Here is an 18,318-nt window from a genome sequence, read left to right as displayed (position 1 = left end):
TTAACAAAACTCATATGTGGGAACAACCTTTATCAGCAGAGGACTCTTTTTTTTTTTTCAAGACAGGGTTTCTCCGTAGCTTTTGGTTCCTGTCCTGGAACTAGCTCTTGTAGACCAGGCTGGCCTCGAACTCACAGAGATCCGCCTGCCTCTGCCTCCTGAGTGCTGGGATTAAAGGCGTGCGCCAACATCGCCCGGCAGCAGAGGACTCTTTAAGTGAATTGCGGTCTTTTCAGACAATGAAAAGCTTGCGATTCAGCACAGGCTGGTCCTTGATTCTCCGTGTCCTTACTTTTTCTGCCTCTGCCTGCCATATGCTGGGATTATGGATAAGCCACAGCACCTGGCCACTGTATGACATAGAAAATGAGATCTAGGCTGGGCGGTGCTGGCGCACGCCTTTAATCCCAGCACTCGGGAGGCAGAGGCAGGCGGATCTCTGTGAGTTCGAGGCCAGTCTACAGAGCAAGTGCCAGGACAGGCTCCAAAACTACACAGAGAAACTGTATAAAAAAAAGAAAGAAAGAAAGAAAGAAAGAAAGAAAGAAAGAAAGAAAGAAAGAAAGAAAGAAAGAAAGAAAGAAGAAAATGAAATCTAGGCAGCCTTTCTTAAAAGGAGGAGGAGCCGGGCGATGGTGGCGCACGCCTTTAATCCCAGCACTCGGGAGGCAGAGGCAGGCGGATCTCTGTGAGTTCGAGACCAGCCTGGTCTACAGAGCTAGTTCCAGGACAGGCTCCAAAGCCACAGAGAAACTCTGTCTCGAAAAACCAAAAGAAAAAGAAAAAAAAAAAAAGGAGGAGGAAAAGGAAGAAACAACTAACATTAACAACCCTCCGGAGGCAGAGACAGGCAGATCTTTGTGAGTTCTAGGCCAGAATGGTCTACATAGTGAGTTCCAGGATAGTCGAGGCTACACAGAGAGACTGGGTCTCAGGAAACAAACACAAGCAAACAAGGACTTGAGATGTGAGTCAGTACAAAGAACTTGTTTAGCATGTACTAAAAACAGGGCTGGAGCCGTGCAGAGTGGCTCACACCTGTAATCCTAGCACTCAGGAGACTGAGGCAAGAGGGGAGCAAGTTCAAGCTCAGCCTGCACTATGTGCTGATAGCATATCTCAAAATAATAAACAAACACCAGGCAGTTCTGGCGAATGTCTTTAATCCCAGCACTAGGGAGACAGAGGCAGGTAGATTCAAGGCCTACAGCTTGGACTATAGAGCAAATTCTAGGACAGCCAGAGCTACACAGAAAAGCCCTGGCTCAAAATGCCAGAGACAAAACCAAACAAAAAACAGAAACAGTGTTCAGATGAAATGTTGGGATCAGCAAATCCATGGAGACAAAGGGAAGATAAGAGAATGGCTGCTTGGGATCAGAAGTGACTTAGAGCCGGGTGGTGGTGGCAGTGTATGCCTTTCTCTCTGTGAGTTCCAGGCCAGCCTGGTCTACAAGAGCTAGTTCCAGGACAGGCTCCAAAAAGCTACAGAGAAACCCGGGCCGGGCGATGGTGGCGCACGCCTTTAATCCCAGCACTCGGGAGGCAGAGGCAGGCGGATCTCTGTGAGTTCGAGACCAGCCTGGTCTACAGAGCTAGTTCCAGGACAGGCTCCAAAGCCACAGAGAAACCCTGTCTCGAAAAACCAAAAAAAAAAAAAAAAAAAAAAAAAAAGAAAGAAAGAAAGAAAGAAAGAAAAGAAAGAAACCCGGTCTCAAAAAAAAAAAAACCCAAAAACCAAAAAAGAAAAAAAAAGAAGGAACAGAAGGAATTCTTTTGGGGGTGACAATAGTTGTGCAACTCAACTTTGTTAAATAAAACTGAAATGAGTCGTAGCACTTCAAGTGAATGATATCTAAATTATAACCTCAATAAATCTCCTGTTTAAAAATTCCTGGGGGGGGGGTGGAGAGATTGATCAGCACTTCAGAGTACTGGTTGCTCTTCTAAGGGACCTGCATGCTACTCCCGGCACCCATCTGGAGTTAATAATTGTAAGACTCCAGTTCGGGAAGATCTGATGCCCTCTTCTGGCTTTTATGAGCACTACATGCATGTTATGTACATGTGTGTTTGCAGGCAACATGCACGCCTTTAATCCCAGCACTTGGGAGGTAGAGGCAGGCGATTCTCTGTGAGTTTGAGACCAGTCTGGTCTACAGAGTGAGTTCCAGGACAGCTAGGGCTACACAGAGAAACCCTGTCTCGAAAAACCAAAAACCAAACAAATGACTGGAGTTCCTACTGTGCACTTAATAAATGGGGCATCCCAGCACAGCCCTGTAACCCCAGCAACGAAAGCGCAAAAACAGGAGGATGCCTGGGGCTTGCTGGGTTCTAGGCTGCCTAAGAAAACACAACTCCAGATTCAGGGAGAAACACTGCCTCAAAGGAATAGGTAAAAAAAGAGGACATTGGAGGCCCTGTTCTGACTTCTGTGTGTACATAGATATGTGTACTCCTGTGGAACCTAAGGCCTTATGCTTTATAAAAAGGTGCTCTATTATTAAAAGAATCTCCCAAACCCTTAACATTTTCTTTTTTTTTTTTTTTAAGATTTATTTATTATGTATACAACATTCTGCCTCCATGTATGCCGGCACGCCAGAAGAGGGCGCCAGATCTCGTTACAGATGGTTGTGAGCCACCATATGGTTGCTGGGAATTGAACTCCGGACCTTTGGAAGAGCAGCCAGTGCTCTTAACCGCTGAGCCATCTCTCCAGCCCCTTAACATTTTCTTTATACTCGAGGTACAGTGCACCTCCTCCTTTCTCTTTAATACACATGCACTTTCTTTTCTTTGAGATAGGGTCTCATGTAGCCTTGGCTAGCCTCATTTTCACTATGTAGCCGAAGATTATTCTGAACTCTGGCCTCCGCCACTCAAGTGCTGAGATTATAGGCATGTGCCAAGCAGACGTTACTATATTAGTTCCAAAATAAGTTGAGCTTTAGATGTTGACTCTGAAAAGTGTTCATATTGAGGTAAACGAAACCGTTTGCGGCTCAGTTTCTTCCTCCAAGATGAGCAGGGGACCCAAACCATGCCTTTGGCTCTCATTCTGCCTCAGGTCTGAAGCCTCCCTTGAATGCTACTGTTCACACTCCCTGCACACTGCTTCCAAAGCAGCTACCAAGCCCCCCCTTCCCCTTCCTTCTGCTATAGGTTTCATGATCGCTCCTGGCCCACTGCTCCCGTGTTCTCACCAGCCTGCTCGGTTTACCCTGATAATCCATTATTCAGACAGAGCCAGAATGATCTTTCTCATACTGACCCTCAGATGCCCCGTTTCAACATTTCCGAGGCCTGCTCATCAGTGGGGTGAGGTCTGTTTAAGTTGGCACCTGACTTTTGACCACCCCGGCTCTGCCTGCCATTTTAGTAGCTTGGCAGGCACGCCCTCCATAATGTGCTTCCCCGAAACCAGCCTTTCCCCAGCTATTTCCTATGTTTAGACTGCTCTGCTTCAACAACTGCTAACTGAACTTGTAGCAAGAGTTGGGAGAGCAGGAAGCCGAGGAGAAGCCAAGTGCGAAAGAAAGACGGGCAGTTCTCTGGTTGGTGAGAGAGAGAACAAAAAATGGACACCTGCGACTGTTATAACCATGTACGGCGGCCGGGCATTCATCAGAGGTTGTTGAAAGTGTTGGGCTGCCAATATGGCTCGGGGGATGATGACTTGATTCCACTGAAAGGTGCTGGTCGTGAAGCCACCTGAGTCTTAAGTCCCGTCACCTGGGCCCCACATGGTAGAGAGACCTGACTCCCATAGTTGACCTCTGACCTCGACACTGTGCCACTGCAGGCAAATTTTTTAAAATCACAATGTAATAAATTATAATAAAAAGGTCAACTATGAACCAGGTGATGATGGTACACGCCTTTAATCCCAACACTCTGGAGCAAAGGCAGGTGGAACTCTGAGTTCCAGGACAGCCAGAGATGCACAGAGAAACCCTGTCTCGAAAAAGAAAAAGAGAGAGAGAGCCCACCCCAGCACTCAGGAGGCAGAGGCAGGTGGATCTCTGTGAGTTCGAGGCCAGCCTGGTCTACAAGAGCTAGGCAGGCTCCAAAGCCACAGAGAAACCCTGTCTCGAAAAATCAAAAAAACAAAACAAAACAAAAAAACCCCAAAACAACAACAACAAAAACCAACTACAGTGCTGAGTGTGGCGGTTGGCTCACACCTGCCATCCTCCCTCTCCAAAGACTGAGGCAGGAGAACCAGCCTGGGCTATATAGTGAGAAAATGCACCTCCTCACCCAGTAAATGCCAAGTACTGCCAGTATAAAGCATTAATCTCGATCTTCAGGTGACTGTCTTTGCAATTTTGGGCAGACGACTTAGGAGTGTGCATCTCTGAGAATCTGCAGTAAGGCCAGCCCAGGGATAGGGAGTATTTCTTGAGATACTACACTCTCACTTTTCCTCTTGGCAGCCTCCCCCGCCCTCCGCGTCTCCCCCTTCAGAGGCTGCGTAGTCACCAGGGCGCGTACCTGCCGCCACAGTCCTACCGCTGAGACAGCGGCCAGGGGCCAACCCCAGACTTAGGCGGCCAGCAGGAGAGTGCTCCACCCCATCGCCCCACTTCGGGGGACAGCCCCTAAGGCTCACTCCCGCCCCCGCCAGTGAATCACGAGAGGCGGGGCCATGACCCATTCATGCTGGGAATCGGATCCAGATGTTCCCCGGCGCGTGCAGCTGCATCCTTGCCTTTTTTGGCAAAAAAACGTGCGGCCGCAAGCGGATTCTGAGCCGCCCCCACTAATCCTTGGGTAGAGGGGGAAGGGGCCTGAGGGTCTGGGCCCAACTGGGGATCAGAACTCCGTGCTTGTACGTCGGGTTGGGGCAGGGTTGTTGGGGGTGGGGGAAGATGTGTACCAGACCAAGAAACCCACTGCCATCCGGCTCCGTTTGGCACTCCTCCCAATCCCTCCCTCCCTCCCTCCCAGAGGAAAAAGCCCTCCGCCAGCAGTGGGGAGACTGGCCAAACTAGAGAGGGACTAGCGTGGCTGCCAAAGGGGATCCTCTTCCTGGGGTGAGAATCCCCACCCCATGGCCCGCCCACTAGGAGGTTTACGAAAGCCTGACTCAGCCAAGAATCTTCCTTCACCCTCCCCACAAATACACGGGGGCCTGTGCTCTCTCACACTGTTTTATTGCAGAATCTGGAAGTGGGGCGAGCCAGCCCCTCCTGCCTGTCTGTGGGCAACATGGAGCCGAAATAAAATGGTACTCATAGGCTGGACAGCGCCTGTACCTTATGACCCTCTAGCCAGGGAGCTCCAAATCTGCTATCCAGTTTCATTCAGCCCAGAGATAGGGGTGGGATGGGGATGAGGTCAAACTGGGGTGCAATCTATCTTTGAGGACTTCTCAGGAAACCTATAAATCTATCTGAGAAGTCTAGATTTAAGGAGGCCTACGTCCCAGAGTCCAGGTTTGGGGGGACTGGTGTATTTAGAGTCTTGATCTGGGGAAGAAACTAGATCTGGGAACCCCCCTCCCCCCAAAAAAAGTAGAGGGGGAGGACTCATTTCTGGAGTCCAGACTTGGAGAGAGATCTTAAGTCATAGGTGTTCCACAAGAGCCCAGGTTTGGGGGCCTGGATTAGAGACTACCAGTTGGGTATGATGGAATTAGGAGACCGAATCCTGAAGTCCCTCCCACCCCCCACCCCCACTGCACAGGGGCAGGTGGAGGCCCATTCTAAGGAGGGGCTGGATCCCAGAAGTGGTTCAGAAAAGAAGCCATAGTCTTGAACCCTTGGTTTGGGTAAGGGGAAGAGTCAGGAGCCTTGGCTCAGGGCCCGGCTTGGCTGCAGCCCTGGCACAGAACTTGATCTCCGTCTGGTACGAAGCCTTGGCCCACCAGGGAGGTAGAGCAGCGGGCACAGGAGAAGCAGCTGTGGTGCCAATGTCGGTCTTCGAAGGACACATACTTGCCTCCACCGAGTCCTGGAGGAAAGGTGCAAGTTAGCTTGGCAGATCCGGTGGCATTGCTGCCCCTCAGCCTCAGCCCGTGCCACTGCCATACTCTTACCTGCAGCCTCGCCACTGCTCCCACCTGTGATGGGACGCTTGCAGCTGCTGCATTTGGGTGCAAAGAGTTCTCCAAAACAGGCCACACAGTAGGGATCATCATCCCGAGATGTGAACTGCTGTCCCGCAAGGGGTGTCTTGCACCCAGTACAGACCAGGCATTCTCGATGCCAGGGTTGATCTCGATATGTCACTCCACCCTGGGTCAGCGTCTGTGGGGGGCATCAGCCATCAGCAGGGGAATCAGTATTCCCACCCACAACGGATCTTCCCCTGAATTCACAGGCCCAGCCCCCACCTTGCTGCAGCGGGCACACCGAGGAGCAAACTTGTTCTCATAGCAAGGCACGCAGTAGTGAGCGCCCTTGTCGGGCACGAAGGAGCGGGAGCCTAGAGGCTGCTCACACCCGCTGCACAGAAAGCAATGCTCATGCCATGTCTGGCCGCCATACTCCAGCTTCCGGGACCCTGTGAGAAACAGGAATCCCATTTAGAGTCTTTGTCCCAAGTTCCTGAGGGTCACTCTGTCAACTTGACTCCCCAAGCTGTCCCCACTGTTTCTATAACCTAGTAGGATTATATCCCTGCACACGAAGTAAGACTCTCACCATATGTTTCATATGCCAACCTCTTGTACCAAACTGGACATGATGGTTCAGCACATGCTAAGCACATATATTAAACCTTCCATGCCTCACATAGCACTCTATCTAAAGACACATCAAGTATGTGTAAAATTCATGTTGTCCCTGTATATGCTAAATAAATCATTATATATCAGAAATACCAGCGGTTTTTTTGTTGTTGTTGTTTATTATTGTTTTTTTGAGACAGGTTTTCACTGTGTAATAGCCTTGGCTGTCCTGGAACTAGCTCTGTAGGTCAGACTGGCCTCAGACTCACAGAGATCCACCTGCCTCTGCCTCCCAAGTGCTGAGATTAAAGGTGTGCACCACTACTACCTGTCCAGAAATACCAGTTTAACACTCAGGCAAGATCCCATTAACCAGGCAACTTACACAAAACCTAATGCCCCAGGAATAACAGGTTCACTACATGCTAAGCCTTTGTATGTTCTAGGTATATCATTCTCCACGCATGCTAAGTCCTCGCATACCTAATAGGCATGCAGGACACCATACCTTTAAGCCTACAATCCGATCTCTGCACATAAAGCTCCAATGCAGCAGCCCTGAGAATCTCAGTATATCCTTAGTCCTCGCATGGACCAAACATGCAGGTCTTCCCATAAGCTAAGGCCTGTGTGTGTATCGAGTATGTGAGCTGTCATGCACATGGTAAGTCCTTAGGTGTTCACTAGGTCTACTGGTCTAATACATACACACAAAGCCTCCAGCTTGTCAGTTTGGGTACCTGCCAAGCTTTTTTTTTTTTTGTTTTTCGAGACAGGGTTTCTCTGTGGTTTTGGAGCCTGTCCTGGAACTAGCTCTTGTAGACCAGGCTGGTCTCGAACTCACAAAGATCCGCCTGCCTCTGCCTCCAGAGTGCTGGGATTAAAGGCATGCGCCACCACCGCCCGGCCCTGCCAAGCTTTTGTGTGTAGAGCTAGGTGCTCCAATCCGTGCACATTAGGCTCCCAAGAGCATACGTGTACAACAGATCCATACACGTTCCAGTAACAGGCAGTGTGTCTGGAGCTCTACCTACGCCAAACCTCATGCACCTATGAGACGGGCAGACCCAAAGACCCTACCCAAACGGGAGTTCCCGAAGCCAGGGTGAGGCCCTGGGACATACCAGGCATGACGGTCTCCCCACAGGCCGAGCACTGTGAGGAGAAAGCTGTGCAGTAGCAGTCATTACAGAGAAGCTCACTGTCCTGGCAGGTAAAGGGCTCATCAGCGAGGGAGCGCTGGCAGCGGCAGCACCGGAAGCAGCCCTCGTGGAAGTGGCGATCCTCATAGAACAGTTCCTTTGGGAGAAAAAGCAGGGCACTACTAGCACCTGGGCTTGGTGGATTTATCCTTGGCCCCTCCCACCAGTCTGCACTTACTCTCACCCCTGTCTGCTCGGGTCCTTACCCTTGAGTCGTGCCCGATGAGCTGCTGGCACTCGGCACAGGTGTTGGCGAAGGTGTTATCATAGCAGGGAACACAGTAGGGCCCGCTGTCTGTCTGGATGTATTTGCGGCCGTACAAGGACTCACTGCACTTCGCACAGTCAAACGCCTCGCTCATGGTGGTGAGGCTGAGTAAGCCCTGTTAGGAACGCAAGGTGGGGCAGAGTTCACCTAGAAGGGCTCGAACACAGCCCTGGACAAGGGCTCTTTGCATTCAAAAAGGACAAGAGGCATAGAAGATGCCAGATCAAAGCAGGTGGGGATGGGGGGAGGCGGCTCTGGGAACCCAAGAGTCCCGGGTTCAGGACATGCTTGTATCTTGGGTGTTTATTTCTATATTTAACTATGAGGATAGGAAGGGGTCAGGAAAAAAATCAGGAAGCAGAAGTTGTTTTCTTATCTAGGCCCTGGCTGATCTGGGGGGAGGGGGCTCTTCCTGGGTCAGTGACTCATTTCCTGCCCCAGCCTGAGGTTTGCTTCCACTATCCGTACTGTCCCTAGGGTGCCAAAGGCCAGGACAGGGGGCCACCAACCTCAATGTATATAGGCAGGACTCTCACCTCCTGACTCCCGGGATGAGACATTTATCTAGGGTTCTGATCTGGGGAGCTTCGTGTGGAATAGGCTATTCTGTGCCCCCCCCCCCCGCAACTCCCCACCAATGCAGGAAATAATGGAATGCTGGAGAGAAGCTTGACTGATGAATGGCGGAGGGGGGTGTGAGAAGCTGGGCCTCTCCTCCCGTGGTGGAGATTCAGCCAAGCCAGCACTTGGGAAGCTCAGCCTAGGTTCAGGCAGGAAGGAAACCCTGCAAGCTGGACACAGCCAGACTTCCCCAGCTGGACCCTCGGCCTCCTCCCCTACCACCTCTGCTGTGTCTCTGGTCACACCAGCCCGGCAACATCTGCTGCAGCTGGTGGCAGCGCAGAGGGCCAGATGTCAGCTTTTTGCCAGCCAGAGGGAGAAAAAAGGGGAAAACCGACAGGCCTGGGGAAGGCAGAAGGGAAGTGGAGAGAGGGCAGTGTGTCCCCTGCCACCTCCTACCAGGTGTCTCAGCCGGTAGCTCTGCAAAGGCCCAGGGTCATAATATGTCCTCCCCCCACCCCTCCCGGATCTGGACAGACAGCCCCTGCTGTCTGATTCCCCAGGGCTTAAGGCCAGAGAAGAGAAAGGTGAGAACACAGGAGCCCCTGCAAGCCCCATTCAGGTCTCTTCCTGATGGGGAGTCAGAGAAGGGGAGCCCAGCAAGCCGCTGCTGCAGACACCCAGCCCCCCACCAAACCTCAGACACTTTCCATTTTCTCAGGAACAAAGCGTGTTTGCGGGATGAGGTCACCCACACAGCTGCCTCTGGAACAGGAGCAAGAAGAATGGGGGGGCAAGGAAGTGGGGTTCCCAGTCTCTTCTGCTGGCCAATGCCAGTCTTGGGGCCCCAGAGTCAGAGTCTCCCAGCTCCACCCTCCTCCACTATAAAGTGAGCTCTCAAAAAGCTGGGGAGTGAAGAAGATCCCTTAGGACCCACAGGAAGGGGATGGTGTCTGTCACTGTTGCAAAGGGGGCCGGGGGAAGTTAGAGGGATGCCAAGGAACCTACCAATCCCCTTCTCCATAGCTGTACTGGCTTAAGATGAAGGAGAAGCCTTACTCAGGAAGTATGGTGGCGGGAAATTCTCACAGAGCACCTTGGTCTGCCTTAAGAATTCAGACTTCAGGCAGAAACAGATGTCTCAAACCTAGAGGGTTTGCCTCTTTGCAGCTTATGAGTTCGAACTTCCCTTCCACCCGAGTGGGAGACACTGGGTTCACACCCAAAGCAGGACACAAGGTCACCAAAGCTGAAGTCTTTAGAGTGGAGAGTCCCCAGGGCAGCGGTTATAATGAGGGTGGAGAGAGCCCCCTCCTTCCCACGCCCCTCCCTGTCATTCAGATCCTGGTTTCCTCTGGCCCAGCTTCTGAGGATTGCCTGGGCTGCTAGCCACTGGACAACAGACGGCCATACAGGTGGCCTGTGGCCATGTGTTCACTGGGGGAGTGCCCTAGGTCCTTTCCTTCCTTCCGGGTCTGGCCAGCAGCAGCAGCAGCAGCAGCCACAGCAGCCGCCACAGCTACCTTCCCAGGCCCAGGCTAGCCTTGAATCCACCCCCTCAGAGCCAGTAAGAGCCAGTCAGCATGCTGAAATGAGGCATCCCAAATAGGGTATGGGCGTGCCTTCTGCTTCCTTCCGAGAATCCCCCAATTCTTTAACCTATGTTTCTAATAAGGACAGAGTGAAGGACACCACCAAGGCCTACCTGTCTCTCCCTATCCTGGTTCCTCTTCCTCCCCAATCCCTCCCCTTTCCCTCACAAGGCTGGAGGACTAAAAGTATGGCAGGGAGTCAGTCCTGTATTCCTTTCCGGTTGGTAGCAGGCGGGGTTCAGAGGAGACAGTGGATCTTCTAGATGACCCTCATCTGCTATCCCCACTAACACACAGCTCTCTATACAGGACACACACACACACACACACACACACACACACACACACACACACACCAGTGAGTTTCCTGGAGCTGAATGACAGGACTCCTTCCTGTATGGTGTTCAGCGTATAGCAGTTTGCTTGAGTCATGAAATATAAACCTGACTTGGGATCCTGTGACCTTGGGTACAATCTTTTCATGTCCTGAGACGGTTAGTCCATCTAGTTAAATGAGATACCATTACCTCTGCCTCCTAGGACTGCTGTTAGGCTCAAATGTGATAATCCCTGTAAAGCATCTGGCGGATAGCAAGCCCCAGGTAAATGGTAGCCAGTGTATTCTTTACTCCAAGCTCCTCACTCCTACGAGAGCCAGACAGTGAGTCTCAGGAAGACCTAAGGCAGGGGCTGGCCTGGGATGTGACTTAGAGAGTCTCAGTGAAGGCTGAGCCGAGGATCTAGCTGAGGGCACCACTGGGGTCAACACCGGACACCAGGGAGAGAAACCCTAACGATCTTACAGATGGGCAGTTCACCGGGGTACACACTTGCATGGCACCTTGCCATTCACGAAATATATATACCACCACCACTGCATAGCATCTCACAAAAGGCAAGCAGGACAGAGTCTATCTTCTCTTGAGAGTTCATCATAAGACACCAAGGGCAGGCAAGGGGCATGGGCAGGAACTGGAGCAGAAGTGTCCTATACCCCACTGAGTGACTCTGCCTAGAAATGCTTTGGTAGTAATGGAGGGGGCAGTCAGCCTTAAGGGTGATGGCGGGCGATGGGGGGGCACGACATGGAGAGACGGGAGATACTAGAGCTGGCTCTCATTCCCAGCTGCCAACCCTGCCATTGGAAGACACCCAGACGTCTTTCCAATCACCCATGCCAACTGCTCAACCCTTGTGTACACCCCCATTCCAGGTTTAGGATGACCCTGGCCAGGCCCTGCAGCTGTGAGTCAGAATCAGATCAGACCCCTCCCCCTTGACAGGAGACTTATGGGGAGAAACTAATCCCCCCCCCAACCAGGCACCAACCCCAAACTCTCTCCCGCCCCCCTTCCCCACAGGGCCTGGAAGTCAAAGCAGTTTAGGGAAAAGGGGGGTAGGGAGCAGATCCCAGCAGCTGCTCTGAGGGCAGGAGAGGAACGTTTCATTCACCCCCCCCCCCGAGTCCCCCAGGGCTAAAGCAGAGCGTCCAAGATTTGAGTTTAAAAATAAATTGGCGCTGTCTTAGCGGCTGTGTGTACGTGGGGGCTCTTTCTTGAGTGGAGCTTTACAGCCTCAGGTCCTCTGCCTCCTGGGGGATGGGTTGGCTGGGAGACAACTTCCCTCCAGCTTTGCCACTACCTTTTCAGGCCTGGGGCAGCTGTCAGAGAGTGTACCTAGGAGTCTCTCTCTTCCGCGAACCCTAGCCCACTCCGTACTTCTCAGCACTCTCGGGCTGCTGTCTTTGGGTTTGGATAGGGGTGTCCCTGTATCTCTGGAGCTGTGTCCCACTGGGACCCCACACTCTGGGGATATCTATCCCTCTGCAGCCAAGTCTTGGTCCCTCAGCGTCTCAAACTCTGAAGTCTCTTTAGGCCTCAGGGAGGCACTAGTCTAACAAGCTTCTACCGCAGGGCCCTCTCCAAGGCCCTGGGAAGGGCGCTAGCAATGATTTCCCCGGGGGTCATACATTTGCTTCTTAAAAATGTTTCACAGCACCCGGGTCCCCGCAGTGCCTCGAGAACTTTGTCCGTCCATCTCTGCACTAATTTGAATGGCTCCTGGAGCCTCCTGGGGCGCGCGTCCTCGTCTGTTCTACCAGGCTTCCTAAGAGCCTCAGTTTCTCTAAACCTGATCTCTCTTCTAGTTCAAACTTGGTCCCCTCCCCCAGCAACTCTGGCGGTCCCCTCCCGGCCCGGAGGCGCCGAGTGGTGAGGTCCATGCTGGCTCGCGTGGTCCCGAGCTCGGGGTGCTTGGGGTGTCCCAGCGAGGGACAGTGGCGGGGCCCCCCACCCCTGGCAGCGACCCCGGCCAGAACGCAGCGCGAGCACTAGGGCAAGAAGACGGGGCGGGGGACGCTCACCTCGAAGCGGGCGCGGGAGCCGGGCAGGCGTGGGTGGGGCCGAGAGCCGATCACCCCGCGGCTCCTACCTGCGGATCGGGCCGGGCGGACAGAGAGAGCCGCGGAGAGGTAGCCAGCAACGACAGACTGTGTGGGCGAGTGGGCGCGCGGCCCTAAGCCTCCGAGGAAGTGCGCTGGCCCGCCCCGCCCGGACCCCGCCCCCGGGCCCCCAACCCGCCCGCGGGGGCCAGACCCCGCCCCCCTCTTGCCTGCCGCGAGCCCGGCCCAGCCGAACCTGGCGCTCCGACCTTCTCGGCCCCGCCTTGCCCGCCCCCTGCAGCCTGGCCCGCCCTTCTATGCCCCTCCGACCCAAGGGAACTGTTGGAAGCGATCGCAAGCCTGGGGTGCAGGGCTCCCAGGACCAGGGTCCATTTGGGGACCAAACCCCCTCATCATCTCCTCCTAGCTCATCCCCAATGTTAAACTAAACCTTAGCTTGTGAAGGAGGCCTTAATCCAGAATGCGGGAGGGGGTGTTTTTGGTTCTGCTGGCTTAGCCTTACCAGTGAAGATCAAGGCATTTTCTAGAAACTTGGGCTAAAGAGAGAGAGCCTTTATCCTCTTCAATTTCAAAAGGCTTTATTCTACAACTGTGTGGCAACCTCCCCAACCTCAGATGTGTCCTGGCACTGAGGTTTCTGCAGTGCCCCAGGAATAGTTTTGACCTTCCGGGCTCAGGGAGACCCTAATCCTCGGGCCCATAAGTTTTGGGTTTCTTGGGAGGGGTGTGAAGACTTGAGAGAGGTTGTGTGTTTGCAGGCAGGGGTGATGAAGGAGAAGGGAGGGGACTTCTGCAGTTTCTGACCCTCCAACTTCTACCCTGTGCCGGGAAGGGAGGGCTAGAGCCTGCCAGGGACACAGGCCCATCCAGGGCCTTGAGGCCACCCCCCCTGGGATCCTCAGGCTTGTCACTAGGAATAAATAGCCTCGATCTGAAGGGCGGAGATGGGGGTGGCGGTGGGGAGACTCTGTTGTGCTGTTTGCAAAACAAGAGACAACAAACTAACGCTGGAAATAACCTTTGTATCCATGGTGATTGAGATGCCCAGAGAGGCCGCTCTGATCCAAAGCTGCATCCAACCAGGTTTGTACTGCAGACATTAAGAGCCCACCGAGGCTGGTGAGGACCTTCCCCTTCGATAGCCCGTGTCAGGTTCCTGGGTCCTAAGAAAGCCTCCGGGCCAGGTTTCCTTTCAAAATTAAATGATGGATTATTGTGTTGTTGATTCTTAAATTGCAAGCGCATTGAGGGCAGAGGTTGGGTCATTTTTGTTGACTATTGCATTCCTACTTCTGCGCTGGGCAGGCAATAAATAACGGTTGAGTGAGTGACACACAGGGCTTCAGTTTGGATGCCCGCCCCCTCCGCCGCTCCCTTCCAGGCACCAGCGATCAGGAGTCCAGTGGGTGAATAGACAGTCTCAGGGTGGGCCCGTCCTCTGGAGGGATGCAGCAACTATTCCTGGTTGGAATAAATAGCAAGAGGGGTCTGTCTGAGATGCGGTGATGGCAATAATGGCTAGAGCTATCCGAAAGGAGGGAACCTCAATTGGAAGAAGCCTCTATAACCACAGGCTGTCAGAGAGCCTGTAGGGCATTTTCTTTCTTTCTATTTCTTCTTCTTCTTTTAAATTTTTTTTTTCTTTTCTTTTCTTTTTGGTTTTTCGAGACAAGGTTTCTCTGTGTAGCTCTGGCTGTCCTGGAACTGGTTTTGTAAACCAGGCTGGCCTCCTCACAGAGATCAGCCTGCCTCTGCCTCTGGGATTAAATGGCTGTGCCACAGTGCTAGCTTGGGCATTTTCTTAGTGATTGATGGGGGAGGACCTAGTCCATTGTGGGCGGTGCTATCCCTGGGCTGGTGGTCTATAAGAAAGCAGGCTAGCTGGGTGATGGTGGGCACATGCCTTTAATCCCAGCACTTGGGAGGCAGAGGTAGGCAGATCTCTGTGAGTTTGAGGCCAGCCTGGTCTACCAGAGCTAGTTCCAGGACAGGAACCAAAAGCTACAGAGAAACCCTGTCTCTAAAATAAAAAAAATAAATTAAAAAAAAAAAGAAGAAAAGAAACAGGTTGAGCAAGTAAGAAGCATACTTTTCTTTTATGGCCTCTGGTGCGTCAGATCCTGCCTCCAGGTTCCTTCCTTGCTTGAATTCCTGTCCTGACTTCCTTCAGTGATGGACTAAGATGGAAGTATAAGTCAAATAAACCCTTTCCTCCTCAACTTGCTTCTGGTCATGTTGTTTCCTCACAGCAATAGAATCTCTGACTAGGACAGGAGCCTTCAGGAAGGGGAGAGTTATGAGCGAGCAGGGAAGGTGCTTCATCTAGAGTCTTCCTTCTCTCCCTGTGGCTGGAAGCGCTACTGAAGGGCTTTCCCAAGAGCCAGGACTCTGTGAGCTCCCACTTCACAGTGTTCCCTAAATCCTTTACATACAGGAATGCACGTAATTAGCCAGGTGGTGGTGGCGGCGCACGCCTTTAATCCCAGCACTCAGGAGGCAGAGGCAGGCGGATCTCTGAGAGTTCGAGACCAGCCTGGACTACAAGAGCTAGTTCCAGGACAGGCTCCAAAACCACAGAGAAACCCTGTCTCGAAAAACCAAAAAAAAAAAAAATGCACGTAATTATCGAATAAACACGCACACACACACACACATACATACATATTTATATACTCGCATATAGTATATATATGTATGTATGTGTGTGGTGTGTGTATGTATTCGCCTTAGTGGGCTCACATGTGTGTGCTAGTGCTAGTGTATCTGTGTGCTTGTGTGAAGGTCAGAGGTCAACCCTCTGGAGTCAGTTCTCTTTAAGGTGGCTTTGGTGGCTAAGACTGCTTGGGATTATTTTCTAATACCATGGACAAAAGCAAACTTGGGAGGAAAGGGTTATTTTATCTTGCAACTCCACATTACAGCATTGATCAGGGAACCTGGGGTAGGAGCTCAAGCAGGGCAGGAAACTGGAGGTGGAAGCTGAAGCAGAAACCATGGAGGAATGTGCTGTGTGCTGGCCTGTTTCTCATGACTTGCACAGCCAGGTTTCTTAGAGCACCAGGACCACCGGCCCAGGGATAGTACTGCCCACAGTGAGCTGGGCCCTTCCACGTCAATCAGCCAGTGCACTGCTCTTCCAGAGGACCAGAGCTGAGTTCCCAGGGTCTAAGTGTGGTGCCTCACAGTGGCCGGTAACTCCAGGGAATCTGATGCCCTTTTCTGGCCCCCTCAGACACCAGGATGGGTGACATTCACTCCCACAAACACAAACATATACATATAAATAAAAATAAATAGCCGGGCGATAGTGATGCGGGCACGCCTTTAATCCCAGTACTCGAGGCAGAGGCAGTTGGAGCTCTGTGATTTTGAGTCCAGCCAGGTATACAGAGCATGTTCCAGGACAGTCAGGGATGTTATATAGTGAAACTCTGTCTCAAAAAAAAAAGAAGAAGAATTAAAATAAATTGTAAAAAATTGGAATGAGCCGGGTGGTGGTGGTGGTGCACACCTTTCATCCCAGCACTCAGTAGGCAGAGACAAGAGGATCTCTGTGAGTGAGAGGCCAGCTTGGTCTACAGAGTGAGTTCCTGGACAGGCTCCAAAGCTACAGAGAAACCCTGTCTCAAAAAAAAATTGGGGTATATATGTGTGTATATACATGTACATGCATGTAGAACATAATGGACAACTTGTGGGAAGAAGTTCTTCTTGCCATGTGGTTCCTGGGAATAGTCAGGCTTGGTGGCAAGTGCTTTTGCCCACTGAGCCATCTTGCTGGCCTTGCAGTTCATCAGATTCTGCCAGCATAGGTTTAGGGGATTGAACTCAAGTCTTCAGGATCACAGTAAGTGCTTTTATCCATTGAGCTGTCTCAACAGTCCTAAATATATGTTTTTCGTCCTCTTCTCAAAGGTGAGAAAGTGGTTTTCATTGTGCTGACAGCACAGATACTAAAATTGAAATGATACAAAGATTAGCATGTGGGATGACATGTAAATTCATAAAGTATTATGTATTTTTAAATACAATTTTATTGTATAATTATTTGTTCCATTAAAATCCATTAACCTGCAGCAGCAAAACAAAACAAAAATAGGAAAATGGAGGTTGGGCCTGTGGTGGTGCACACTTTTAATCTTAACACTCAAGAAGCATAGGCAGGCAGATCTCTGTGAATTTGAGACCAGTCTGGTCTATACAGCCAGCCAGAGCTACATTGTGAGACTCTGTGGGGAAAGAGGAGTGGGGGACAGGGAGAGAGATGGAGAGGGGAGCACGGATACAGTAGGTAACTGCCAAGAATGACAAAATCAAGATGGAAACCCAGATTGTCAAATGTCAAAGATTCTCATGCCAGAAATGATCCTAACCATTACCTGTGTAGTCAGTGAACCTCTGAAAGGCAGGCAGTTTCTTCCTCGAGGATACCATTGTTGGGTACTGACGGAACCATGGAATAAGTTTATTCTTCAGTAGGTAGGGAGCCCTCCCCTCTTCCCCCTTCACGGTCAAGTGTTAAGATTCTACTGTTAGGCCTTGAAGTCTAAAGGTCAGAGAGACTTAGGAGACTTTTGGTTCTGGCTAGTCTGGGGGAGGGAGAATACCTAGGACAGGGGGCTGTGTCCTTTCTCCTCTCCATTTCTAGTGGGCTCACATTTCCCTGCTCACTTTCTTTCCATTGGCCCAGGAAGACGTGCCCCAGGGAGTTCAGGGATCAGCCTCATGGACTCTCTGTCCCTGTTACCCATCTGTCCTCTCCCCCTGCTTGGGAAACAGGTGCATCTGAGCCAGAGCTGGAAGCAGAGTGCTTGGCCACCCGCTTAGGTTAAGTGGGTTATTTGCTCCTTCCCCACCCAGGCAGTTCCCGCACACACTTCCCTAGCTCAAGCTCACAGAACCCCATCTTGTCTTCTTGCCTTGTGAGAGCTTTCAAAGGAAGGCTCAGCGTCACTTCTGCCAAGCTGCTCCTGGCTTCCTCTGGATGCTGAATCACTCTGGTGCCTGCAACCGCAAGACCTCCTTCCTCCCAATGAGAAACACCCTTTTTTTCCCTGGGTATATTGCTCACTCTTAACACCGCAATGCCCAGAGCAGGCCTCAAGCCTGACAAACACTCTCTTTCAAATCCCATAGAAACACTGTGCTCTCCTGCCCACAGGGCTGTCACAGAGGGTAAAATGAGAGATATTGACAGAGCACAGGCAGGGAAGCAGAGAGAACACGGTTAAATGCTGTGTATAGGTACCATGTGTATGGTATGTTTAAAAAAAAAAACCATGCTAACTAGTTATTGCTCTCACTTTACAAAAATGTTGATGATGGGCTCTAAATGCCAAAATAAAAGGTGGTAGTTGTGCAATGTCAATCTATGGCTAACTCTAGAGTCTCCCACCTCCAGGGTACAGCGACAGCTTCCCCAGATGCTTCTGGGTAAGTCAGGAGTGTATATAGCAGCCATCTGGTCATTCCATCAGATAGCTAAGCTTCCTGAGATAAGGCTGGAAAGGTAGTCCCAGACTAGATGATGAAGTAACTTCTTTTTCAAGGATGGCAAACAAAATGGAATTTTCCTAAAGCGTGTGGACCTAACTGAGAAAAGATGAAGTGTATAG

The 18,318-nt window shown here is 51.5% G+C and overlaps 1 protein-coding gene and 1 pseudogene across 1 annotated transcript; one reads left to right on the top strand and one right to left on the bottom strand.

Moving 5' to 3' along the window:
- Nucleotides 1-5,145: 5,145 nt before the first annotated feature.
- On the bottom strand, nt 5,146-12,843 carry Fhl3 (four and a half LIM domains 3). Its single transcript, XM_075945890.1, has 6 exons — nt 12,665-12,843; nt 8,088-8,264; nt 7,804-7,978; nt 6,344-6,513; nt 6,047-6,257; nt 5,146-5,961 (listed from the first exon to the last, which is right to left on the bottom strand). Exons 2-6 carry the CDS (start codon nt 8,241-8,243, stop codon nt 5,807-5,809), a joined length of 867 nt encoding a protein of 288 aa, XP_075802005.1. The 5' UTR covers nt 8,244-8,264; nt 12,665-12,843; the 3' UTR covers nt 5,146-5,806.
- Nucleotides 12,844-16,638: 3,795 nt separating this feature from the next.
- On the top strand, nt 16,639-16,726 carry LOC142834573 (U6 spliceosomal RNA; annotated as a pseudogene).
- Nucleotides 16,727-18,318: the final 1,592 nt, after the last annotated feature.

The sequence above is a fragment of the Microtus pennsylvanicus genome, chromosome 13 (assembly GCF_037038515.1).
Source record: "Microtus pennsylvanicus isolate mMicPen1 chromosome 13, mMicPen1.hap1, whole genome shotgun sequence".
Classification (NCBI taxonomy): Eukaryota; Metazoa; Chordata; class Mammalia; order Rodentia; family Cricetidae; genus Microtus; species Microtus pennsylvanicus.
The sequence above is the reverse complement of the archived record's forward strand: the minus strand, read 5'-3'. Positions and strand labels throughout refer to the sequence as shown.

Excerpts from the sequence above, each read along its gene's own strand:
- Fhl3 (XM_075945890.1), bottom strand. The coding sequence starts at position 8,243 with ATGAGCGAGGCGTTTGACTGTGCGAAGTGCAGTGAGTCCTTGTACGGC. Across the intron at positions 6,258-6,343 it reads GGTGTGCCCGCTGCAGCAAG|ACGCTGACCCAGGGTGGAGT; the intron begins GTGGGGGCTGGG and ends TGCCCCCCACAG. Across the intron at positions 5,962-6,046 it reads GAGCAGTGGCGAGGCTGCAG|GACTCGGTGGAGGCAAGTAT; the intron begins GTAAGAGTATGG and ends CCTTTCCTCCAG.